Source organism: Peromyscus californicus, unplaced genomic scaffold (genome assembly GCF_007827085.1).
Source record: "Peromyscus californicus insignis strain IS unplaced genomic scaffold, ASM782708v3 Scaffold_2__1_contigs__length_46816999, whole genome shotgun sequence".
NCBI lineage: Eukaryota > Metazoa > Chordata > Mammalia > Rodentia > Cricetidae > Peromyscus > Peromyscus californicus.
Genome location: NW_026294540.1, coordinates 26,863,759 through 26,890,078, shown reverse-complemented (window position 1 = coordinate 26,890,078; position 26,320 = coordinate 26,863,759). Strand labels below are relative to the sequence as shown.

The window sequence follows — 26,320 nt, the reverse complement described above, 5'->3', positions numbered from 1 at the left end:
TACCTGTTTCTTGAATTAAAGTCATACAAAGTAGGTGGAAACATTAATGTTTACATGGGGGATCCAAATGGAGGCCACCATCGGTCAGTGCTCCATGAAGAATCCCCGTGGTCTCCTATACTGGGGATCAATACCATGCTGTGAGCGAGGCATCCCCAGGTCCTTGTCAGTGCTTCCAAGCCCAGGCTTTAGTATGGGGGCAAAGTGTACTTGTTATTAAATAAATGTTTGCTTTTAAAATGTTAGTAAAAAATGTATAGGTACAGGGCTAGGGAGAAAGCCTGATCATCAGAGCCCATGTCAAAAAAACTGGTTGTGGTGAAACATACTTGTTATTTTGGGGAGGTAGAAGAGGATCCCAGGGTTCATTGGCCAGCTGGTCTTGCCTAATTGGTGAATTCCAGGCCACTGAGAGGGCGTGCTGAAAAAGGCGTGCGTGCAGAGGGGGGCGGGCAGTACCTGGGGAACAGTACCCAGGGTTGGCATTAGACCTCCACATGCATGCACATACATACGCATACATATACAACCCAAGTGTGTAACAGCATGGCCCTGGAGGGTCTCCCTAATCCTCATAAGTGTCACCCCATATCTTTCTCTAGTGTAAGAGGTTTTGTACCTATAAAGCTTTCTATAGAAATTCTACACTTCTGTAAGCAGGTATGTGTGTGTGTGTGTATTTGCAGTGGATAGCTTGATTCCTGTGGGTGTACATATTTAGAGAGTCATTTTTATACTTCTCACTGAATAGATGCACACACCTGCTGCTGTCTGATCCTTGCCTGCCCCTCCCAGCCCCTTTGACCCCTCCACATGAAGCCTGGCTGGCTGCTGCTCTCCAGATGCTACTTTCTTGTCCACTGCTGGCCTGTGTTTTGTTGTCTGTGTTTTGTCACACAGAGCACAGTTCTGGGTAAGCTCCGAGAGAATGAACACTTAGCCCACCCTTGCCCAGCACCAGTGAAGATGGAGGCCCTTCACAGAAACCCAAGTGCCTTCCCTTCAGAAGGATTTGCTCTCTTCCCTGACTTTTCCCACCTCTCCCACCAGCATATTGCCTCCGGTCTTGTCATCTTTCCTGCCCGTCTCTTTTTCTCTCCTGCACAGCGGTTCCCTCAGCTTGCTCGGCTTCTGGTTTGTCTGCCAGTCTCCAGAGCTCCCGCCCTGGTCCAAGATGCTGGTGGCAGAGTGAATCTAGGGCTGAGGCCAAGTGTGGGGCTTCGCTAGTAAAGAGAAATTGACCTTGATGTAACGCTTACTGCGCCCTGAACCTGAGACGCATCATCTTAATTAATCTCCAGAGAGGGGACACCAGCAGACCACAACTACCACAGGCTGTGGGAGGGAGAGAGGGAGGGAGGGAGGAGTCCAAGTTCCTGTCGAGGGTTTCCCCAGGTCACTTACTGAAGGACTTCTCATTCATCTATTCATCCATTCCTTTTGCAGTGCTGGGGATGGAACCCAGGGCCTCACACTGCTGGACAAGCAGTCTACTGCTCAGCCTCACCCCTAGCTCCTCACTGGTGGATTCTAGGCCAGGGTTCTCCTGCTGAGCCATGCTCCCAGTCCCTCCCTGGGGGATTCTAGACAGACCATGTACTGCTGACTATGTCCTTGGCCCCTTATTGGGGAAACGCTCTAGTGCTGAGCCACACCTCTATCCCCAGGCAAATAATTTTGAGTGGGGTCTAGGAGAGGTTACAGGAATTTGATGGTGGCTGAGTCCTGAGTCTTCACTCCTTTGTAACTGGAGCACCTCCTGTTGGTCCAAACAAATGTGGGAGCTTAAGTATGGGAGAACTGCCTGTGTAGTAGTCATGGAGGCCTGCTTCTGTACATACAGCAGCTCAGTTTTTACTTGCATCAATGTCGTTGACAACTCCTCTGTGGGTTGTAGCTGTTCTGATGGGTCTGACAGGCAGTCTCTAAGGGGACATTATCTGAAATCAGTTCTCAGGTTAAAGGTAGAGTTTGAGTCAGCAAGGTACTCAGTGGGTAAAGGTGCTTGCGACCAAGACTAATGACCTGAGTTCAGTCCATAGGACACACATGGTAGAAGGAGAGAGCCAACTCCCGAAAATTGTTCTCTGACTCACACACACACAACTTAAACCAACCAACAAACAAAGGTAGTGATACTGCAAAGAGAACACTTTGCTTGTATTGCTGATGTATCAGTTCAGGGCGGTGATTCTGATTTGCCAAGAGGATGCAGTGGTCGGAGACTCCTTTGCAGGTTTAAGGAGACCCACCCAGTGGACCGCCTGGTCAGCAGTATACAAAGGCCTGCTCCTGGGGGCTTGAGGAAGAATGAGCCTCAGCAGAAGTGGGGGGCCCTGCAGACACAGTCCTATTACAGAAAAAAAAAAGAAAGAAAAAAAAAAGCATGCTCTTAGGGTGAGCAAAGTCATCATTGGTGATCTCAAGGCTCATTTAAAGTTTTTATATTACATTTTCACTGTGTGTGTGTGTGTGTGTGTGTGTGTGTGTGTGTGTGTGTGTGTGTGTGTGTGTGTTTGCATGTGCCATGGCATGTGTGTGGAGATCAGAAGACAGTTTGCAAGAGTTGGTTCTTTCCACTCTGTGGATCTTAAAGACCAAACTCAGACTATCAGCCTTGACTGCAAATGCCTTCACCTACTGAACCATCTCAGCAGCCATTAAGACTTACTTTAAACATCCGCTCCTGTGTAGTTTTCATTTCTTTCTTTTTCTTTTTCTTTTTTCTTGAGATAGGCTCCTTATTTAGCCTAGGCTGGCTCCAACCTTCAATCCTCCTGCCTAAGCCTTCAAGGTGCTGAAATGATAGGCATGCACTACTATGCCTAGCTCCAGGTGCTTTGAGATAGGCCAAGCATTACATGGTAGTCTTTGGTTTGTCTACTTTTAAATGCATCTTCACCTGGCCAGGAGGCTGGAATCCCCACACAGAGAAACTTGGAACTGTTAGGAACCCTTTGAGGACCTGTCAAAAACAGATAAAATATCCCAGAGTTCAGAGTCACTGAGACAAATAGCCACACTTCTGTCCCCCAGAGGGGGGACATGTATGTATGTATGTATGTATGTATGTATGTATGTATGTATGTGTGTGAGCTCACACACAAGGGGCATGCCAACAGCCATCTGCTCTCCCTGATGATCCTGAGTGTTGGCCGTGTCTTTGGAAGCGCTCCTGAGGAAGGGCAGGGACTCTCTGGCCAGTGGAATAGCCTTGGGGGATGAAGAGAGCACTCGCTAGCTTCCCTTCCTGGCTTGGCATCCATAGCTTGACCACAGAGCACCAAGAGGTGCCATAGAAGTCATACTGCTCAGGGGCCATGTGGTTCAAAAGCCAGAGTTTCACCCTGGACCCTGTCATCCGGGGAGGGAGGCACCCCTTTAAAACAGAAAACAGTTTCTGTATGAGGTGCCCGTGCTGCTCTTCTCAGTGACATTCCCAGTGCTTTCCACCTTGTTGCTGTGTCAGGTTCTGAGTTCATGTGTACACTGCCAGCCTTGTCAACCTGAGACTTAGGCTTCCCCTGTTTTGCCCTTGCAGGGCTGGCTGGCTGGGCTGGGTGTATTCTGTGAATGGCTGTAGCTGCCATGGCTGCCTCCTCCTCTTCTCCTCTCCCTGTCCCCACTGGCCAGTGGGGACATTGCATGAGCTGCAGCTGTTTGGCAGAAGATGGGGAGTGTTCTAATGATAGGCCACACCCCCAGAGATGAGTTTTGCTGAAGCTGGCCTTGAGCTCGCGAATTGAAATGATCCTCTTGCCTCAGCCTGCCAAGTAGCTAGAACTAAAGTCCTGTGCTACTGAACCTGGATGGCAGGATTTTAAAAATTAATACCTTCCCATTTTCCCAAGAAACAGCCAAAGAGTACACCCCTCAGAGTAAGTCTGTTCCTCACTAGTCCCTCTTGAGAGCTAACACAGTTCAGGTTTCTTCTGCTTCCTTCTGCAAATTGCCAGAGTCTGGCTAGCACGTGGAAAGATGGTCTTTTTACAGTGTAAGGTCTGTTTGATGATTGGCTGATTTTGACTAAGTAGACCTTGTTGACCATACTGTCCCACGTAACATTTTGGGGTCCATGTAAAATGTGTTGGTTGGTTGGTTTTCTGTTTTTAAAAACCACCACAGAAACATTCATTGGTGGCCATGCCAAATAACGCTGTTCACAGGTTCCAGCTTTCCTCTTTTTTGCATCTTAATAACTTTCAGATGTGGGGACTTTGTGCTCCTGTTTCCATGTGACCTGTGACTCATGGGCTGATGATTCTGTATTTCAGTCCCTCATCTCCCCTTCCTCTCAACACATTAGATTCTCTTATTAGTACGTCATTGTATTTGACACTTTGAGAATAGACAGGCTCAGCAGATAATGAAGCGGTATTGGCCTTGCATTTTATAGCCATCTAGTCCCTCTAGTTGTCCCTGGAGCTTGAGAATGCAGATCTGCCCCTTCAGAAGGATGGGGGTGGTGGTGGCTGGGGACATGGCCCAGCCAATGGAGTTTCGGATGCTCAGTATGAGGACCTGCGTTTGGAGCTCCAGCACCCATGTTAGAAGCTGGCTGTGACAGTGTGTGTCTGCAATCCCAGCCCTGGGGAGTGGACATGAGGGGATGGATTCCTGGAGCTCATTAGCTCTCCAGTCTCACTGAAGCTCACTGGGAACTTCAGGTTCAGTGGGGGACCCTGCCTCAAAGAATGAGGTGAGAGTGATTGAGGAAAATCCCTGCCGTCAGTCAGTCTCTGGCCTCCATGTGTGAACACAGACAGGACCCCTCCTCGTCCCCACCAAGATTTGACGATGCTTTGCTTTTTTTTTTTTTTGTAAGTAACTTGACTTAGAGCCTTAAAAATGTGAGCAGCCCTGTCTGGATCAGTGGAAGCTGCCCACGTTGGTTGGTGGAAGGCTCTGTCTCCTACTCACCGTGTCAATCTGTGTCTGTGGTGGCAGGAGGCAGCACAGTATTAAATTTGGAGACCCCGTGGTCTCCAAATGTGGTTTCCCACACGGCTCCTCATGTCAGTTCACAAATGTCTGCAAGGTTGGGAAGAGGAGTGAGGTGGAACCCCAGAGAGTTCCTGACTGCTGGCAGCAAGTGGTCAGTCCCAGGTGGGCTGGCTCTGCAAGGTGATGTCGGGGTGGGTTCCTGGTCACCAGGCCACCTGTGTCACTCAGGCTGTCTGTCTGGGGGAGACCTCAGAATCAGAGTCTGACCCACGCCCTTTATTTTCTTTGTGTCGTGGTGTGTGTGTAGGTGCCTCACCCTCACCCTCACCCTCTCTGTACACATGTCTGTGGATGTCAGAAGACAAGCTCTGCTGTCACCCCTCAGGTGCTGTCCATCTTGTTCTTTTTTTTTTTTTTTTTTTTGGTTTTTCGAGACAGGGTTTCTCTGTGCAGCTTTGCGCCTTTCCTGGGACTCACTTGGTAGCCCAGGCTGGCCTCGAACTCACAGAGATCTGCCTGGCTCTGCCTCCCAAGTGCTGGGATTAAAGGCGTGCGCCACCACCGCCCGGCCCATCTTGTTCTTTTTGAGACAGGGTTCCTCATTACAGTGGGAGTTGCTTTGTAGGCTGGATGGCCAGTAAGCCCCCAGGGACACCCCCGCCCCCTTCCTTTCTGACAGTGCCCTTACATGTAGCTTTTTATCTGGATGTTGAGCTCTAACTCAGGGTCCTGTGCGTACAAGTCAGTAAGCAACTAAGCTTTCTTTCTAACCTTGTTTATTTTTGTATTGGGGTTTGAACCCAGAGCCTCGTTCATGTTAGGTAAGAACTCTACAGTGAGACATATCACTGGCCCTTTGTTTAGTTTTTTTTTTTTTTGGACCCACAGTCTTGTGAAGACCAGACTGGTCTCAAACTTGATATGAAGCCGAAGATGACCTTGAACTTGTGATCTTCCTGCCTCCACCTCCTGAGTGCTGGAATTACAAGAATACACTGCCATGCCCAGCAACCTCATGCTCTAACTTTATCCTCCCAAATGTACTCACTAACTGGGCTGGCTGGAACCCCACAAGTTCCTTTAGCATCCAACACCCCACTGACGTGAAGAAGCCAAAAGATGCCACTTGTTCTCTAGCTGGAGACCAGGCTTCTTTACAACAGACAGTAGGATCCCTGTTGAAAAAGACAGCCGGCACTGGTTTTCTGTTTCTCCAAGTTGTGTGTGTGTGTGTGTGTGTGTGTGTGTGTGTGTGTGTGTGTGTGTGTGTGTGTGTCTGGAAGGAAATACAACTTCTCCCGTTCCTGTCATATTTCAATATTGGCTTTTTTCCGCCCTTCTCCAAGTCTCCCGTTATAACTTCTTCTGCTGCTTAAATATAGCCGTCTCAGTCCTCCTCCTTCTTGCCAGATTGTTTATATTTTTGCAAGCCTTCTGCGTTATCTGTGGCTGCTTGCTTGCCTCTCTCCATCCCACTTCCCCACGTTGGTGGCGGTTGCTCTTTTTCCCCTGCCTCCTCTTCTCTGGGATGACTTTCAAATGTGGTCTATCAAAACGCCCAGTGTTTCCCTCTTTTCTGCAGTAGCTTTGACATCTGTTCTTGAATGCTAGCCCACAGTATTCCTTGGATTTGCTCACCCGGGATTTGTGTGAATGCCAGAACTACTAAAGGGAAGAGCGTGGCATGGGGGCCTCTCCCACCTCCCAGTTCCCTCTCCACATTTAAACTGTCTTCAGATCTCTAAGTTGACAGCATGCTGGTTGGTTGTTCCAGCTCTCTGTCATCTTGTCTGGCCACGAGCCACACCATCATGGTACCAGGGAAGTGTCACCATGGCTTTCTGGCCTACTGGGTTGTTTCCACTAAAAAGGAAGCAGGGGCTGAGGATGCCGTCCAGTCCTAGAGAGCCTAGTGTGCAGGAGCCCGGGTCTCTTCTCAGCACCACACAGTGTGGCGGTACATGCCTTGACTCCAGCACTAAAGAGGAGGAGGCAGGGGGTCAGAAATGAAAGGTCTCCTCAGCAGGGGTGCCTACCCCTACTTCACATCCCTCTGGGAAGTTCTCCAAGGCAGGTTGACTTTCACCTCCCATCCCAGCCTCACTCAGGTGGTAGCTGGAAATGTTTTTGAGGGATGGACCCCTCTATTGGCCACCAGTTCCCTTTCGTGCACTCCTCCATGTTCTGAGGTGGGTGCCTCTAGCCCTGGGGAGGTGCCTGCACAACTCCTTTAAAGACTTAGTTTCTGGGGGGTTAGGGATATGGCTCAGTTGGTAGGGTGCTCGCCCAGTATGCATGAAGTCCTGGGTTCTGTCCCTAGCACTGCATAATACATGCCTGGAACCCCAACAATTGGGAGGAAGGCCGAGGGAGTAGGATCAGGAATTCAAGGTCATCCTCAGCCTTGTAATGAGTCTGAGGTCAGCCTGAGGTACATGAGACCCTGTCTCAAAAAAATCATGAATTGCCTCAGGAGGTGTGTGGGCCTTCCTGGCCTTTTTAGTTCTCTCAGAAACAGGGTGGTGGGACCTGCTGTGGATGAGGAGCCACTTGTAACAGTTACTGAATGCCACACAGAATGATCTGCTGCGTGTGTTCAGTAGCTGAATCTACTTGACTTAGCATATGAGACAGCAGGCCATTCGGTGGGCAGCCACATGGCCTATGTACCTGCTGTGAGCCTGGAGCTCCATCCTGGGCCCATCTGCTGTGGCAGCTCCTCATGGCAGAGTCTCCCATAGTCTTTAGGGCTGGGGCCCAGGCTCTCCGACACGGTGGGGATTGATTGCTGTTCAGAGCATAGAGCCCTCAGATGTAGCCAGTGTTCTGGGAACCTCCTCTGGGGGCCTCAGACTCCAGGACATGTGGGGTGCTTGATGATCATTGCCTCTGAAAAGCTTACAGGACATAGGGATCATTTTTCTTGGAATTTGCTTTTAAAGGTCCCCCTTGCAAACTAATAGGTTAATAATTCCAGTTGGGATGCCTGGCCTAGAGTAAGTTTTCCAGAAATATTTCTTGAGTGGAAGTAATCTAGCTGTTGTTCCCTGAAGTTTCAGTCCACATTGTAGAAGGCCAGTCATGTAGAATCTGTTTGGGGGAAATACTGTTCGGCAGGGGGACCAGAACTCAGGAGATTGGCTGGAAAGATGTGGGGGCAACTGTGGTTTCGCAGGGAAGCTTCCTATGTCTGTTATCATGGGAAGGAGTCCTTGGTGCAGTGCTATGGTGTCCCGCACGGCATGCCGAGCAAATTGGGTTCTCTCGAGCTAGTGTCTGTGGGACTGATGGCGGGTGACTATATTATGCCTATGGTCCTTAACATTGTCCTCAAGCCTCACTTCCTGCCCACGAACTGGTTCCCGGGAGCTTCTCCTTGTTGTTCAGCACCAACACACACATGATCCCTCCTGGTAGAAACTGAATTATAATCTTGTTTTCCTTTCTTGGTCTCCCCACAGAGAGAACTTGATGCCACCGCAACAGTACTGGCAAACAGGCAAGATGAGAGTGAACAATCCAGAAAACGGCTCATTGAGCAGAGCCGAGAATTCAAGAAGAACACTCCAGAGGTGAGCTGGGACTGTGTCACAGTCTTCAGAAGGGCTCTCGTGACCCCCGGGCACATTTAGAACACTTATTGAGACATTTCTTAGTTCTCCAGAAAGATTGCGTGGCAAGATGCCTGCTTCTTTATTCAGATGCCTCCAACCCCACCCTGGCAGAGAGTATGCCGCACCCAAGCCATGGGGACGTGGCATGGGCAAGTTGTTGATTCCCAGTGTAGACATTGCCTAGGCTGGACACGTGGGCAGTGTCAGACCCACCTGCTCTTCTAACCTCTGGTATGTCAGGATGGTGTCACCTGAAGTCCTTGCAGGACCGTGTGGGACAGTGAGTCTCATGCTGCTTTCCATGATGCCAGGCAGCAGTGTGTTCAAAGATGGCTGTGCACCGTACTTCTGGTAAACCTCACTTCCTCTGCTGTGGACTCGGATGTACCTCTGTGTTTTTTGACACAGGTTGTAAGGGACAGTGGGCATGACTCCTCCTAGAGTCCGGGCTTCTCTTTTATGAATGTGTTGGGAGTCATACTAGTGACTTTTTCATTTCCGTGACAAAATAGCTGAGAAAACCAACTTAAGGAGGGAAGGGTTTACTTAGACTTAGCGTTGGAGGGGGCAGTCTACTGTGGTGGGGAAGGCTTGACCGCGGGAGCTTGGGGGGTTGGGTCCATTGGTTTTTTTTGTTTGTTTGGTTTTGGTTTTTTGTTTGTTTGTTTTTCGAGACAGGGTTTCTCTGTGTAGCTTTGCGCCTTTCCTGGATCTCGCTCTGTAGCCCAGGCTGGCCTCGAACTCACAGAGATCTGCCTGGCTCTGCCTCCCCAGTGCTGGGATTAAAGGCGTGGCCACCACCGCCCGGCTTGGGTCCATTGTACCTGCAGTCAGGAGGCAGAGGTTAGTGCCGGTGCTCAGCCTGCTTTCTCCTTTTATGCGGTCTACTAGACTTATGCGGTCTTTTATGCAGTCTACCTTCCTCTGCTTTTCAAGTGTAGGGATTACAGGTGTGCACCATCCGAAGTTTAGGTGATGCTGGGGGTAGAACCCAGGAACTTCATTCATGCTAGGCGAGTATTCTGCCAGCTGAGATGCATCCCCACACCTTGATCTTTCTAGTTGCTTTGTTTACTTTTATTTTTTGAGACAGGGTCTCCCTATATAGCCTAGACTGTCTCTCAGAGCCTACAATATTCCTGCCTCAGCTTCCTGAGTCTGTCCACAACTAACTTAAACGTACATCTTCTATTAGACATCTTTAAAGGATTGTAATGCTGGAGTTTAGATGGGAGTGGGGATGGGGTTCAGTTAGTGTCCTCTGGGGTGCAGAGAGGGGAAAGATGGGGGTCTGTGATGGCACATGGATCAATCTGACAGTGTGGGGGCCAGTACAAGGAACTTAGTGAGACCCTATCTTAAACTAGTAAGTAAAAATAGGGCAGGGAGCATGTGGTTCAGCAGTAGAGTGCTTGCCTAGAACCCCTCAGTGACGGGGACTGGGGGCATTACTCAGGAATAAAATGCTTGCCTAATATGCACAAGGCCGTGGGCTCAGTCCCACCTAATATAAAATAAAATAAACAAACCATTATTAGCTTAGAGCGCCATAGAATGCTTTAAGTGCAACAGATCTGTGCTTCATAAAGCTAGCTTGGAGACTTAAAAAAAGAAAGAAAAGAAACCTAATTTAATAGTTATCAGTTTAAAATATTCCCTGAGGTGGTTTGTACTGACAGTTAATCATTTTGTAGATATTTATGGAATGCCTTCCATGTGCCAGACAGTGGGTCCTGGGGAGGAAATCCTATCCCTGTTCTTCAGAGTTTCTTATCTCTTCCACCAGGCACTAGACCATGGCCATGTGGCAAGCTGAGTGCTGGGATCCCATAGCTGGCATCTTCAAGCTGAAGTCTTTCCTTGCACCATACACAGATCCATGTGACAGTATTCTCTGTATGAGCCACAGATGGCTCAGTAACCTTCCATGTAGATAAACACTTCTGCTTTTAGGAACCTTGTTAGAGCCATGACTTTCTTATTCATTTTCTCTCTCTCTCTCTCTCTCTCTCTCTCTCTCTCTCTCTCTCTCTCTCTCCCTCTCATTCACTCACACACACACTTATTGGTTGGCTTATTTGTGTGTTTGTCTGTTTGTTTGTTTTTGGTTTTCCCTAGGCTTTGGATGGAACCACAGCCTCACACATTCTAAGAGAAGCCATGCCACTGACTGTCTTGTGACTCAGGTCTTGCTTCAGGTCTTTGATAGGTGAATCTGATTTCAAAGACTAGACTAGTGTCTTCAGTGCCTGGTGTGCTTCTAGAAGGAGCCTGGGTGCTCTGGTTATTTAGTCAGCTTTGCACTGTGTCAACCATTTTCAATGGGACAGCTAAGAAAAAGGAGAGCCATATTCCCGAGGGGTAGTGCTGCCATCCTAAAACTGTCTTCTTGGTGTATGGCTGGACCAAACAGCTTTGTACTGAAAGCTGGGCTGCCCTTCAGGCCGCTCTTCGATTATCTTTTCTCACCCCAATGTGAGTGTGTGTGTGTGTTTTCATTGGTTTGTTCATTCGTGTGTGAGTATAGGTGTACACTTCCCATGACCTCATGGCATGAGTGTAGACAACCTCAGTGTTGGTGGTCCTCACTTTACACCTTGTTGGAGACTGGTCTTTTGTTTCATGCTGTCTACAAGAGGGTAGCTGTCCTGTAGGCTTCCAGGAATTTTGTTTCTCTGCTTCTCGTTTCACCATAGGACCACTGGGATTGCCGATGTGGGAGGCCATGTCCAACTTTATGTGGGCTCTAGGGATCCAACTCAGGTCCTCATGCGTGTGTGGCAAGTGCTGCACCTGTCAGCTGTCTCCCGCTCCCCGGTGCACTTTTATCTTCGTATTTCTTGATCACTGGAGCATGCTTCCTAACTGTGCCAAGTCCACTGTGCGCATAGCTTCATGGTGTTGTTTACATATGGCCTTCCCTGGCTCTGTCTTCAGAAGAGTAAGCCCTAGGCCTGACCCCAAGGGTCCCTCATCCATCTTTACTGCCCCCACCAGGGCAGGAGCTCTGGTGTCCGATTTGGCGTGCCCAATTTGTGACAGGGAATATTCTCTGTGCCTAATATAACATAGCAGTTGTTAATTGGCTTTCACTTCCCAGGGATCAGAATCTTAACTTACCCTTGCTACGCCAGGCCTGGGTTCTTCTCTGATTCATAGTTATTCATTCCCACCCCCCTCTCCACTCCCCTCCCTCACACCCCAAGTTCTCATGTAGCCCAAGCTAGCTTCTAACTTACTTTATAGCCAAGGCTGGTTATGAACTTCTGGACCTCCTGTCTCCATCTCTTTCCAAGCGCTAGGATTACATGCACCTGGTTGGTTTATGCGCTCTGGGGATGAGAGTACATGGCAGGCAAGTACTCTATCAACCAAGCCATATCTCTAGCCTGCCTTTCAGTCTTTTACAGGGTCTTAGGTAGCCCAGTTGGTCTTAAACTCAGTCAAGACTTTACTCCTGATTTTCAGTTTCCACCTCCTGAGTTCTAGGATTGCAGGCGTAGATGTTTGCATTCTTGGGCAACAGTTTCAAAATGCTAGGTTTAGGACAGGTCTCTTCTAGGATGTGTGGAAGGAACTCTTGCACCATGGTAGAAGGAGACTAGAGTTGTTGACGATTTCTGTGCTTCAGCAGGCAGGATGTGGGGAAAGACCTCTGCTCTTTGTCTGTTGGGAGGAAGACTTTTCAGTGTTAGGGGTGAAGCGATGGCCCCGCATCTTTGCCTTCCAACTTTTTGTGGAGGTGAGGAATTAGAACAGGAAGTGAAGTCAGAAGAAAGATGAAACCCGGACCGTGGCTTCTTTCTATAATCCCTGAACTATGGTGGCCGAGATAGGAGGCTTGCTGTGTTTAAGGCCAGCCTGGGGTAAAGTAAGACCCTATGTTAGGCAATTAAGAAGGAAGGAGTAGAGGGTAGTAATACTTAACTGTGGCTGGGACCCAAGTGCATTTAGTCACTGCTCGGCTGCCTTTTATAGCCATGCAGGAGTGACTCAGCCTGGAAAAAGAGAGTCACTTAAAATAAAGTAGCCACTCCAGCGGGGCATATCTTGTTCATATGCAGCCAGCTGGCTGGAGCCTGGGGGGACACCTTGGCCTCTGGGGGGTCTGTAAGGGGCATGACACTCAGGTTGGGGTGATCTTACAATCACCAGGTGGGGGTCAGGATGGCCACATATGACCCTGAACTTTCTAACAGTATATTGATATTGTTGGTGTGTGTGTGTGTGTGTGTGTGTGTGTGTGTGTGTGTGAGAGAGAGAGAGAGAGAGAGAGAGAGAGAGAGAGAGAGAGAGAGAGAGAGAGAGAGCGAGAGCATATTTGTATGTATGTGCCCTATTGGCCACTCAGACTTCTACTTTCATTTTATTGACAGACCTAGAAGGCTGCTGTGACTGACAGGTTTCACACCTCCCACCGCACCCCCACCCAAAGACAGGGTTTCTCTGTGTAGCCCTGGCTGTCCTGGAGCTAACTGTAGACCAGCCTGGGCTCGAACTCCGAGCTCCGCCCGCCTCTGCTGGGACTCAGGGTGTGTACCACCACTTGCACTTTTGTGTCAGCCCTCCTGTGTCCCAGACCTCCACGTTCTGTCAAAAATACAGCAGCTGGGCTTTTTGTTCCGTGCTGAACACATTCAGTCCACTGCACTGGAAACCCGTGGCCGTCCTCGATGTCATAGACCGTGGCTTTTCGGGGAGAAGTTAGGCGAACAATGTCTTCCCAGACATGGGCCTCTCAGTAAGGACTCTAGGGACATGAGCACCCCTGCCACAAGCATGAGTCCATTGTGGGGGTTTGGGGACCTGGCCATACCACTCTGAGTCTGTAGCTCCCTCCATTTCTGGTTCCCTAATGCTGGAATTCTAGATGCACCCAGAGTTTTGCATGGGCGCTCAGGACTCGAACTTCAATCCTCATGCTAGCATAGCAAGCGCTTTACCAACTTAACTTCTCTGAAGCCTGCTTATTTTGAGATAGGGTTTCACTGAGTTACCCAGAGTAGCCTATTCTTATTTTAAAAAAATTCTTTTTTTTGTGGGGCTGTGGGAAATCTACAAGCAACCCTTTTAATTCAGTGTTTTCTCCTCCTCCAGAGCACTCCATACAAAGCCACTGTGCACATTTTTGCTTCATTGTCAAGAGGTCACTCTAGTACCTGGCAGAATTATAAAGCTTGAATAATCAACCTGGGTGTTTAATCATTCTAGAATCATCTACCATAAAGTTACAATACAATAAGATTTTAACTAGAAAAAGCTTAAAAATTAAATGGAAGCTTTTAATTGTTACCAGTTAAACACATTCAACCAGCACAAAAATCTTAGTCGTTTTCTTAGTTCTGAGGAGACCCCAGGGGAAAAGTTGCCCCAAGGACCTGGTGCAGCTCAAGCGACAGTACCCTTCCATGTTCCAGAAAGAGGCTGCAGGAGGTTTGGGAGGGCACAGAGCAGTCCTGGGTTGTGAGCAAGCATGGTGAGCACTACTAGTCCAGCCTTTCCCCCTCACACACAGTGGCCTCTGCTGCAGGGCTTCCATCTGCAGAGCTGTCTTTGCCTACTTCCAGGGCTCTTGGAAGATAAATGTCTGTTCCCAGACCAGTGCTGCAGATGTACAGACTTTTGACTCTGAGCAAGGCTCCCCACTCTTCCATTTGTCGTACCCCTTTCTTACAGTCTGTGGATACAGGTTGGACAGCTCTCACCCAGTATGTGTGAGGTAGAAGTGTTTCAGATTGGGGAATATTTCTGTAGACCTTCATCAATTGTACGTCACTAATCTAAAATCCACAGATCTCCAAAACCCAAATGTTTGGAGCATGTTGGAGGATTTGAGGCTTCCGATGTTTGGATTAGGGGTGCTCTGCCTCTCATACCCAGTTGCTGGAGGGTAAGTGATTTAGTGTGTAAATAACCATGTAGCAAGTGTTCAACAAATACTTTTAGTCCCTCGTCCTCTCTAAAAGTAGCCCTGAGTTCTTTCTGGGGCTAGAAGGTATAGAGAGGTTCCTGCTACCAGCAGGAGCAGGCAGATAATGGCCAACTAAACAAACGATGCATAAGGTAACTTCAGGCGTATACACACTGACATAGGGCCTGGCCTGGTGGCTCAGGCCTGGCAGCCTAGTCACTGTGGATGTTGAGGCAAGAGAATTAGGACTTAAACTTGGTGAGAATGTTTCAGGAATAAACTGGGCTGGGGATATTACTTAGTGGCGAAGCACCTGCCTAGCAAAACAAAAACAAGCAAACAAAAACACAAGCTAATACAGTAGTGTGTGCTCACAGGTAGGTGGGTGAGAACATCTGAGGAACTGAGAAATTTTTTTTTTAATCTAAGAATGAAAGCTCATAACCCTAAACATAAACACACAGCCATCAGTAGAAACTCTGAAGCCATTATTGATGAATTTAGGTGGGTTGTTTGTCAGGGGTCCTTCAACTTTAAGTAAAGACCTAGTTGTGCTGAGCAGAAAGACATCAGATCCTGTCTTTTAGAAGATCAGGGGCTGCTACTGAATGTAGACGTTAGAAAGCTCCTCTTCCTGACTGCTGGCGTCAGAAGAATTCTTAGGTGACCCACGAAGAGTTAATCTCTCAGTGTCTCTGTTGTGCCTGCTTTCAGACAGCAGGGCCGTCCATGACCCCACCACACCATACACTCTTTATGTGAACAGCAGATGAGGGCCCCAGCTCTCACTGAAGAGCCCTTAGAACCGGCAGCCTCTTCCTTCCTGAGCTGTGTGTCGCTTCCTCCATGTGTCTGGCATTTCTAGTGGGCTATTTTAAGCATCATGGACAAATTATCCAAGTATTTAACAGCTGTGAAAAGGAAAGGATTGTAAAGAGATTTACATGGCTAGAGTTTTGATGGTGACCTCTGTGAGCCTCCATGTTCTCATGGAGAAATGGGACTGATGGTCCCAGATGCTAGATTGAACCACATCCAGAATAATATGGCAGAGTAATTGAAGCTGTGTCCTTGTGGTGAACATGACTTTGAGAGAAGACATTGGTTTCAGGAGTAGATTCTGTTTTATCTTATTTATTTTGAATACCAGACATGAAATCTAGGGCTTCCTGGATGCCAGGCAAACACTCTACCACTAAGTCACAGTCTCAGCCCTTAACTGGAAGATTCTAGGCAAGCATTGTACTCATGAGCCACACCCCCATCTCCTTGCTGGGGAATTCTAAGCAAGTGTTCTACCTCTAAGGTACATCCCTTCTTTAAAATTTTCATTCTGAGGCAAGGTCTTGCAATATAGATTAGGCTGACCTTGAACCTGTAAACCCCCTGCCTGAGCATTCCAAGTAACTAAGATTATGGATCTGTGCCACCTATAGACATGTGGGGTGGTAGGATATGTTTGAATCACCATGGATCACTGCTATTGGCTAATATTGGCTTTTGATTTTTTTTTTTTTTTTTTTTGGTTTTTCAAGACAGGCTTTCTCTATGTAGCTTTGCGCCTTTTCTGGAACTCACAGAGATCCGCCTGCCTCCGCCTCCTGAGTGCTGGGATTAAAGGCCTGCGTGTGCTGCCCTTGCCACCACCGCCAGACTTGGCTTTTGATCTTAACTTGCAAACATGAGTTGCATAAAAATGGATCCTTTAAGGGACTATCATGGCCTGATTGACAGACTAATTTAATTCATAGTCTGGTGAATTCATAGCCATGGTCTTGTTGGTGTTCCTGAAAGAGTCTTTAGATGGGAATCAGAACACTTGGGGCTTCCTTCTAGCTCTACTGCTTCTGACTTGCTTTGCAACCTGATTGAGCCCCATTACCTTTCATTTGTCAGATTTTAAATGATCAGGTCATTTATCTGGGATATTTTACCTCTGCCAGCTGCTCAGAGCATGCTGAGAACCACACTAGCTTCTGCTGCCTGTCTGTCTCTGCAGTCTCCTTCCTTCTATCTTTCCCTGTAGCATTCACAGCAAGATCCCTCTGGGCTTTTTCTCTTCTGGAATCTTGCGTGCGTTCAGAGATCTTTGCAGAGACCCTGTTATGTGTGAGAACCCTGAGTTCACCTGGCAGTTTACTTTCTGGTTCCTGGTAACTTGAGGAATATCACAGGGACAGCTTATAATAGCAGTTGACATTTATTGAAGGCTATCTGTTCATATAGCTCCTTTCCAAATATTTTTTTTTAAAGACAGTCTTATGTAGCCCAGGTTGGCCTCAAACTCATTATGTCGCCAAGGATGACCTTGAATTCCCAACCTGCCTCCATCTCTGAGTGCTGAGATTACAGGTGTGCATCACTCTGCCTGTCTCCATGCACTCTCGAGTGCATGCCTCTGCAGTAGGTACAGTGCTGATTCGGGCAGAGGAAAAACTGAGACCCAGAAAAGACATTAACTTGCTTTATGTGTCCTACTCCAATCAGCAAAGCTGGCAGGAGACGCACATCTATTCTGTAGGTCTGTGCCAGCGTGGGTCCCTGGGGAGTGCTTCCACAGTCTTGCAGCCCACAGCCACCTTCCGGGTGCACAGAGCCAGCTGCTTTGTGGGATGGATCTCCAGAGCCTCCCCCTGCTGCCGAGGCTGCCTGGACCCACGCCACCACCCTCCCCGGCCTGCTCCTTAGCACATAAACATCCTTGTGCACTTAGGGGAGAGTTGGAAGTGCTTCTTATGGTCTTATTTGCTCATCCTTTTGCTCCCCACTTCACATTTGAGAGGCCCCTGAGTTAGCCCATCAGGCCCTTTGGCTCATGCTTATTTTGGTGGTGGTGGGAATAGAGTTGAGACAGAGTTTCTTTGTGTGGTCATGGCTGTCCTGGAACTCACTCTGTAGCCCAGGCTGGCCTCGAACTCACAGAGATCTGCCTGCCTCTGCCTCCTGAGTGCTGGGATTTCAGGCGTGCACCTCCACTGCCCATGTCAGGCCCTTCGGAACCCTCCTATAGTCTTGTGTTGCCTGCATTCAGGATGCGCTAAGAGGGTCTCCTAGCACCAGGTGTGCTTGGATAGTGCCTCTGTCTTGATAGCTCAGCTATGGCAGGCCCAGCTTTGGGGGCGGGTCAGTCCTTCCCTCACGAGCTGCCCTGCTGCACTTTGGGAGCATTGCGGCTCTAAGGTACAGGGTGCATTTCTGCTCGAAAGCCTTTTCCTCTAACAGTACCTTCTAGTTTTCTCCATTAACCGCGCTGTGCTCTCCAGATGAGTGTGAACTGGAACCTTGTGTACTCAGATTTCCCTCTATCTCTTGACTGGCAGACTTCCTTCTGCTGCAAGTGGCCTGGTCCCAGTTTTTCTCCTGTCTTCCTTCCCTGCTAACATCTTTTGCTCATTTTCCCTATTGAACTATTTGCTGCCATGACATACCCTGATGTTTCCAGTCTGAATTCTCTTGAGAGTTTGCCTTAGGGACGTCTCCCAGACCAAGGCATGTGTTGTCCCCTTGCTTACTGTACCATCTATCATGTAGAACTGAATTGTTTTCAGGCAAGTGAGGATTCCCCCTGCCCCCAGCCTGACCCCTGTTTTCTTTTCTACATATTTTTTTTCTATTCCAAATCTTACTATGTTCCTTTGTTTTTGAGACAAGATCTTACTAAGCTAAGGCTGGCTTTGAACTTGCTTTGTATCCAGGAATGCTCCTTCCATATCCTGAGTGTCGGGATTACAGGCATACACCGCCACAGCGGTTTCTGTGGTTCAGGGCATGGGACCCAGGGCTTCCTTGGGTAAGTGCCCTACCAGCTGAGCTACACCCCAGCTATTCTGGGTCTTACTCTGAAACCCTCCTCTGTGCAGATGACGCCAAGGCATATCCTGGACTCTTTCTGTAGTGCTGCCTTTTGCCTTTTGCCCCAGGCCAGGGCATTTTCCTGTGGCTGGTGATAGGTAGGGCCTCAGTTTCCCCTATTAGAGCCCTTTGTCCCTCCCACAACCACTGACCAGCCATCCAGTCTACCCACCCCTAGGGAGTTGTCTCTGACTTCTTTGTCCTTTATCAACCACCACATTCCTCATCGATGGGACTGTCCCATCCATGTACCGTTTAGATACTTCCAATGGTTTCATGTCATTGGTGAGTCTGATGTTTCACAGAAGTCCCGTGCCCGTCCTTCTTCTGTGCCAGGTGCACTCTGGCTGGGTCTTCCTCCTTCTGCTGTGCAGCTTACACAATCCTTCCCCCAGTTCCAGTGTGAAAAGCCTTATTTATTTTCTCTTTGGTGCTGGGGACAGGATACCAGATGAGTGCTGTGCCCCTGAGCTAAATTCCTGGCCCTTCTGGCCACCAGTTCTGTTTCCTCCTCTCCTCCCAGGGTTGAACACATGCCTACTTGGTAAGGAATCCATCGTGTACTACTTCTCACTAAGCTGCTAAGGCTAGTCTTGTTCTGAACTCATTCTGTAGCCAGACTAACTTTAAACTTGCAATCCCCCTGCCTCAGCCTCTCAAGTAGCTGAAATGATAGGTCTGTGGGGCCACAGTGCCTGGCTTTGAAAATTCCTACCTTTAAATGAAAATGGAAATGGATTTTTATTGGGATTTCATTTAATTTGTAGATTTGGAGAGACTCAATGAAGTGTTGAGTGTTTTGATAGTGTTACTGCAGATCATATTCTTAGGTGAATGTAATTCCAGGTAGGGCTCAGGGGACTCATGAAAACTTACAGGGCTTTCACTTACGCAGCTCATTGTGTAGATACAAAGTAGTCAGAATTGAAGGATTGATCATTTTCATCTGGGGCCGAGCATAAAAATAAACCCCGCTCTGTTATCATAGGTGGCTGTGATTAAGACAGGGCGAAAGGTCGGCTCGGAGCCTCCCACCACTGACAGTTTCCTGAGGAAGATGGAGTGTCTCTTCATCGTTGGTCCAGGTCCTCAGTAGCTGAGAGCCATTACTGTCTATTGGCTGTTTGGTTTGCGTGAAATATGGGGCTGGGTGAAGCCTGCTTCCCCGAGGTCAGGTGTGTTCACATGATCAAAGGACCCGGGAACTAGACAGCACACACTCATGTGCATGTGTGCATGTGCTAGCTGCACAGAGAAGCGCCTCCGCCTTTTAAAACACACTCCACTCTGCGCTGGTTTCAAGCCCCTGGGAGAAGCTCAGTTGGCCAGGTTTTTGGGTCTCACAAGATAGCCATTTGTGAAGCCGTTAGCCTCTGGCAAAGCAACGAAACATGAAGCTTTCTCATGTGTGCGTGTGATGCCCTCTCGACCCTGACTGTTCCCATGACTTGGTCTTAGATGTGTGTGTATGGTGTGCTGTCTTCCATTGCCTTGAATTAAAAGTTGAAGACAAGAATATTATTTAATTTGTATATAATATCCCATAAACAGCATTTCACTTAGCATTTAATTTTTTTAACATTTTAAAGTTTCTTTGTGTGTGTGCATGCACACATGTACACCATTGCACACCGTGGCATTTGTGTGGAGGTCAGAGAACAACTTGTAAGAATGAGGTCTTCCACCCTGTGGGTCACAGGGATGGAACTTAGGTAGTCAGGCTTGTCAGCAAGCACCTTTGCCCCCTGAACTGTCTCTCCCTGCTCTCTGCATATGATTTAAACGATTGCTTTGTAAAAGAAAAATATTGTTTCTTATAATGGCATGAAGAAGCTAGAAGAAGCGATCAGTGAATGTGTAGTAAGGGTCCAGAGGGGGAGCGGAAACCTGAGGGCAGGCCAGAGGGACAAGAGAAGAGCAGAGCACGAGGGGTCGCTCTTTCCAGCTCAAGACTGCCGTGAGTGATAGTCATACTTTCTTTTCACTAAAGGAAGATTTTGAAAACTAATCCCCCATCTTCCTCTTCCCCTCCTCCTCCTCCTCTCCTCCTTCCCTTCCTCCCCTGTTTGAGCAAATCCATTTGTACTTACAGCCAGATAAAAACGCTTGAGCATGTATTCATTGTCTTGACTGTGAGTGTGGGAATGCCAGCCAGCCTTTTTAAGTAAAGGAATTGATATGGAAGGAACCAGGGAGCTGAGAGCCATTTCACTCTAAAATTCTTTTTGCATTAGCACATCTGCAGCGTTGAGGACTGTGTGGAAAATTGAAATAGTGCTTCTATCCTGCCGTGTCTCCAGCGCGTCAATAAATCACCTTTTTTCCCTTTTAAAATGTCTGGCCTTGTAATTTATGTTTGCGTAACCCATTACTAAATTCATAGTAGGTGTTTTAGTTGGCAGGCGCTGTTCTAGAGACTCCGGGGGTACTGAAAAAAATCCAGAGCCTTTGCGTTTATACTTAAGTGGACGCTTTAGTTTAGCTCTCCTGTTTGTTTGCTGCTTTAATAATGATCTGGGTATTTATATAATTTAATATAGTGCTGTCGTGTGCACACATCCCACAGTGTGCATGTGGAGGTCAGGACAGCTCTCTGAGCTGGTTCTTTCCTTTTCACTGTGAATTCTGGGGACTGAATTCAGGTCCTCTGACTTGGACGTCAAGCACCCTTTTTACCCGATGAGCCGTCTCCCTAGCCCTGAATTTGAATTTTAAAAAGTAATGATCATTTGGAGCTGAGTATTTGTGTTTTTCTTAGGTAAACAATATCAAGCCAACATTCTTAAACTATCAACTGTTATGAACTTCTTAATGAACTTTATGGTTTTCTTTCTTTTAAAATTAAAATTGGTAAACGAGAGTGATTCTGATATTAAGATTATTCTACTAATATCGCTCTCAATAGGCTTCTCTTTGAAGAGAAGACTAGAAATCTGGGCCGGGAGGACCGTTACTTTTCCTGTGGCGTGTGCCCCTCCCCCAGTCAATAAATAAAATTTAAGAAAAATCTAAATCTATAGTTAGGCATGGTTACATGAAGTTACATGAAGCTACTCAGAATGTTGAGCGGGGAGATGAAGATTTCAAGGCTGGACTGGAGAACTCAGTAAGGCCAGTGACGGTGTCCTTGTTTAAAAGAAGGGCGGGGGTATAGCGCGGCTCCATGGTAGCAACACTAGCATTGGTGAAGCCTGAAGGGTCACCCTCAGTACCCACAAGAAAGAGAAAGATAGAAGTCTCTCATTTAGCATTTTTTAAAAATTTATTTATTTTTGGTTTTTGAGACAGTCTCTCTGTGTAGCCTTGGCTGTCTTGAAACTGGCTCTGTATACTAGGGTGGTCTTGAGCTCAGAGATTCCCTTGTAATGCTGGGATTAAAGGTACGCGCCTCCACCTCAGGCAAGAGCTGTATTTTTGTTGTCGTTGTTGTTGTTGTTGTTGTGTGTGTGTGTGTGTGTGTGTGTGTGTGTGTGTGTGTAAAAAGAGAACTGACTCCACAAAGCTGTCTTCTGACCTCCACACGTGCACACTATGGCGCATGTACAACTCCCTCATTTCTCCACTCCCAATAACTTTTTTTTCAGTATCCTCATTTAACAGTTTTAAAACTTCTTAACTGTTGGCACCAGCTTCAGTTACAAACTGAAGCTGAATATACCCAGTCATTGACTCCACTCACTGGTGTGGACGGGCATGCATGCTTGTGTTTTAAACAGAAATAAAAACATTCAAGATTTGTTCATGTAATTGTGGTTTACCTTCAAAACATTTCATTCCCCCCTTTTCTTTCCTTTCTCTCTCTCTGCTTTTCTTGTTTCCTTCCTTTCTTCCTTCCTCTTTCTTCTTTTCTCTTCCTTCATGTTTTTCTTTCACCTCTCCCTCCCCTTGTCTCATAGAGCCCAATCTGGACTCAGATTCCTAAGGAATCCAGAGATGACCTTGAGTTCTCAGTCCTTCTGCCTCCTGAGTGCGGAGACTGTAGGCAGGTGCCATCCATCCGACTCCAGCTGAGCCTTTGTAATTTTTAACCAAGCATTGGAAAATAACCATTGTGGGCTGAGGGCATAGCTCAGCAGAGCGTTTGCCTTCAAATCCCCCAGTGAGGGGCTGAAGGGGTAGTTCCACATAGAGAACCTGCTTTGCCCCAGGTTCCATCACCAGCACTGGAAAACAAAACCAAACCCCGAAACGTTATGTCTTCTAACCACAACTTAGAAAACCTTTAGAGTTTTACTGCTTTGAATAATAATAATAATAACAACAATAATAATAGTCCCTACTTTTTTGTTTAAAAAGTAACGTGATGGTCCTTCGAAGCCGTTTATGGCGTGTGGAGGAAGTCTGTTTTGTTTGGCAGTCCTCTCTCGTCTTCTCCTCCCTTACTGGTTAATGATGTTTTCCTATCTAGCCTGCCTCTCAGGCACCGAGATCACAGGGCCATTTAGAGCAGGATGGTGTGAGCTTAGGCTCTTGCCTAAGACGCCTTCCTGTAATTGTGGCCTCTTCACTTGGAAAAGCAGATGCACTCAGTTGTCCCCGATTGTCCTAGCTTGGCTCAGTGGTGCACACTTGCATCACGGCTCTTAGGAGGCTGAAGAACTCCAGGTTAGCCTAGGTAAGACCATGTCTCGAGGAAGTCAAACAAAAACACCAAACCATTTGGACCTGTTTCCGGCACATTCAGAATTACCCTGGTCCCTCTGACCTACCTGCGAGTCAGCTTGCGTGATAGGATAGATACAAAGGGAAAACCTGTCTCTGACTGCTTCCCACCAAAGTTAGGCGCCAAAAACTCTGACAGTCTTATTTATTTTAGAGGTAGCTTATTTGATTTTGCTTTGTGGGTTGTTTTGGTTTGTTTAGCAATTCTGGGGGTTGAATTAAAGTCTTGTATGTGCTGACTTTTTTTTTCTTTTTCTTTTCCTTTTTTTCCTCTTATTGATACACAGAGTCTCAGCGTGTAGCTCAGGCTGGCCTTAACCTTGCTATGTAATCCAGGCTGTCCTTGAGCTCTTGATCTTCCTGCCACTCTAGTGCTGGAATTACAAGCGTATGCCATCACACCTCAATGAAGTGTGTGTGTGTGTGTGTGTGTGTGTGTCTGGACACTCATGTTTTAGTATAGAGTTTAGAGGACCACCTCAGGTGTTAAGTGGGGTTTCTTGTTATTTAGCCCTGCATATAACGGGCTGGTCCCAGAGTTCCTGGAGTTTCTCTTGTCTCCCTATCCCATCTTGCTGTGGTAATGTTGGGATTACAGATGTGTGCTGCCACACCCTGCTCCCTGTGAGTTCTGGGATTGAAACCCCCCCCCCCATGCTTCCGTAGCATTCTCTTTACCCCGAAACTATCTCCCCTGCCCTGTTGCTTTGTTTTTCTGAGTCAGGGTCTTCCCATGTAGCTTTTGACTTGCCATGCCCCTGCCTCAGCTTTCTGGTGTTGATTTTCTTCTTAAAGTGCTTGTTTTTCCTTGTTATTTCATCAACAGAGGTGTCTATTCTGGCTGCATTGCTTGGGAAACATGTATCTGAAATCAAAATGTGTCTTTTTAGAAGCTTTGGGGGGTGATATTTCTTATTTGTTCCCTGGCAGGGTGCAGGGTTCCCCAGTCTGTCTCAGCTGCCTTTGCTGCCCAGGGCCCGGAGCAACACCGCTGCTTGTTTCTGTGAGTGGGAAGCACATTTCGGGCCAGTTTCTTCCCGCTGCTAATGCACCTTCTGGTCGTTCCCGTTCTCTGTCCCCAGGTCACTGGTTCCCCGTTCTTGAGACTTGTAGTCATGTCCCAGAAAGTGCTTCCAGCAGAGGAAAGTGCTGTGCCAGAGCTGGAGAAGGGAGACCGGAGGTGTTTATCGACCCAAAGACTCCTTCCAGCTTTCCCTACTGCCTCTTTTCCAAAGCAAACTGGTGGTTTTCTTCAAGTCAGCCATGGCCAAAGTACAGCAGGATTTGCTGCGTGTTTCTTAAAAGGAGAGGAGCAAGCATCAGCGTTGCTCTGGGGGAAGAAAGAGGCTGTGTGAGTGTATATGTGTGTGTGTGTGTGTGTGTGTGTGTGTGTGTGTGTGTGTCAGGCTAGCAGGTACAGTGGTAAGGACATCTAAGTGGCAGTGGGGGACAGACTGAACCTATAGTTGAGGTGCATGGTTGCAGAAGCCCTGCTACACTAGCCTTGTGCTCCCTACTCAGTATTCTGGCTGGCTGCTGCTGGTACCCACGGGAAGACGGGTGGAGTGAGCCATAGGGGCTGGGGATATAGCTTACCTAGAGGCTGGCAGTGAGAGGCTGGGAGCATGCTTCAACAGTATCGCACTTGGAGAATTCCCATTGTGTAAGCCAGGCTGGTCTGGAACTTACCATCCTCCTGCCTCAGCTTCCTAAGTGCTTCAGTTATAGGTATGTGTGCATGATCATGTCCAGCCATGGGGAGTGATATTTTACATTTTTAAAATTTTGTTTGTTTGTTTATTTGGGGGTGTTGGAGGGGAGCACACATGTGAGCACACATGTGCTGTAGCTCAAGTGTGGAGATCAGGGGACAAAGTTTTAGAGTTGGCACACTCCTTCTACCATGTAGATTCTGAGTATCAAACTTAGGTCTTCAGGCTTGGTGGCAACTGCCTCTGCCCACTGAGCCAGCTCACTTGCCAGGGAATGATGAGTCAAATTGTACCTATCTCAGAATCCCCATCCTCCATTCTCCATCCCCAGCCTGATGAAAGAAAGCTGTAGATCCTCCCCTGCTTCGTGACTTGTTGGGCTAGTGGTGGGCCAGGCTCCTCTGGTCACATGGCCCACCTGAGTGTGAACTGTTGTCATGAAGGACGAGGATTTTGCATGGGTGTAGCTGATTTGTTTCTCTTGTGGCATGAGGGAGAGAAGGTCTGTGTCTCAAGGTCAGGAGAAACGCACCTAGGGGCAGGCCAGGCGCCGTCCCTGCTGCTGTGGGGACAGAGCAGAAGAGGGCCACCGCTGCCGTGACGCCAGGCCCTTTGCTTGCCGTGCCCTTACATCCCACGGAATCCCTCCGCTCACAAGCTCCGTGTGTGTTTTCTCTCACGCTTCTGAGCTCTGCGAAGGTTGCGACACCCCTGCTCCCCCAGTCCATGGCTCAGCACGTTGGTGCCCCATGTGCACGTGGGGCTCGCTGTGCGCCATTGACCATGTCTCTCTGGACTGGTCCAGGAGTGCTCCTGAGTAGATGGAGCTGTCACAGCTGTCACTGCAGACTTGCACTCAGAGTCACACAGCCACTGCCATCTTGTTAGTGGGCCAGGACTCACGTGGAAGGGTCTGCTATCTTTCGTGGTCTACAGCTCCCCCTGTTTTGTTTCAGACTGCAGATTGGAAAACTCAGAAGGGAAAGGGCAGTGTGCCTGGCTTCCTGGAGGCAGGTGGCTCTTTTAAAGCTAGACCTTGTTATTGCCAGCCTGACCTTGTTTCCATGGAAGCAGCCAGCGGGGCAGCTTGTTCTTGTCAGCCTGGGGCCCGGTGGAGCCTCAGCCCCTGACAGGCTCTAGGACTGGCCCTCTCTCTGGCTCACGGGGAGGAGACGCAAATGCCCCATGGAGGTCTCTCCTCCACTCCTGTTGTAGCAGTTACCCTGAGAAGAGTGAGTGTGTAGTGCCGTGCCGTTCGCCTCCTAAACATGCGTGGGTTGTTCTTCCTCTCTGTCCTGGGACACACCTCCTGGGGGAGCCCTGCTCGGAGCTGGCTGGGTTCTCTGGAGAGTGTAGGCCTTCTCTTACACTTTCTGGAGGCATATTAAAGATGGGATAGAAGAAAAATTGTGTGTGTGTGTGTGTGTGTGTGTGTGTGTGTGTGTGTGTGTCTGTCTGTCTGTCTGGTTTGGGTTTATATAAATGTTTCTATTTAAGTGCATGTGGAGGTCATAGATTGATGTCAGGTGTTTTTCTCAGTTGCTTTCTACCTTGTTTTTTTGAGACAAAGTTTCTCACTGAATCTGGAGCTTGCTGCCTCACTAGACCATCAAGCCCCAGGGTCT

General features: G+C 48.1%; 1 protein-coding gene across 8 annotated transcripts in view; it reads left to right on the top strand.

The window, feature by feature from the left end:
• Cux1 (cut like homeobox 1) overlaps positions 1-26,320 on the top strand; it is a 340,338-nt gene that overhangs the window by 76,886 nt on the left and 237,132 nt on the right. For all 8 annotated transcript variants that reach the window (XM_052754026.1, XM_052754027.1, XM_052754028.1 and 5 more), the window contains exon 2: positions 8,406-8,516. In XM_052754026.1, coding sequence (XP_052609986.1) covers positions 8,406-8,516 — 111 coding nt within the window. The remainder of the gene's footprint in view (positions 1-8,405; positions 8,517-26,320) is intronic.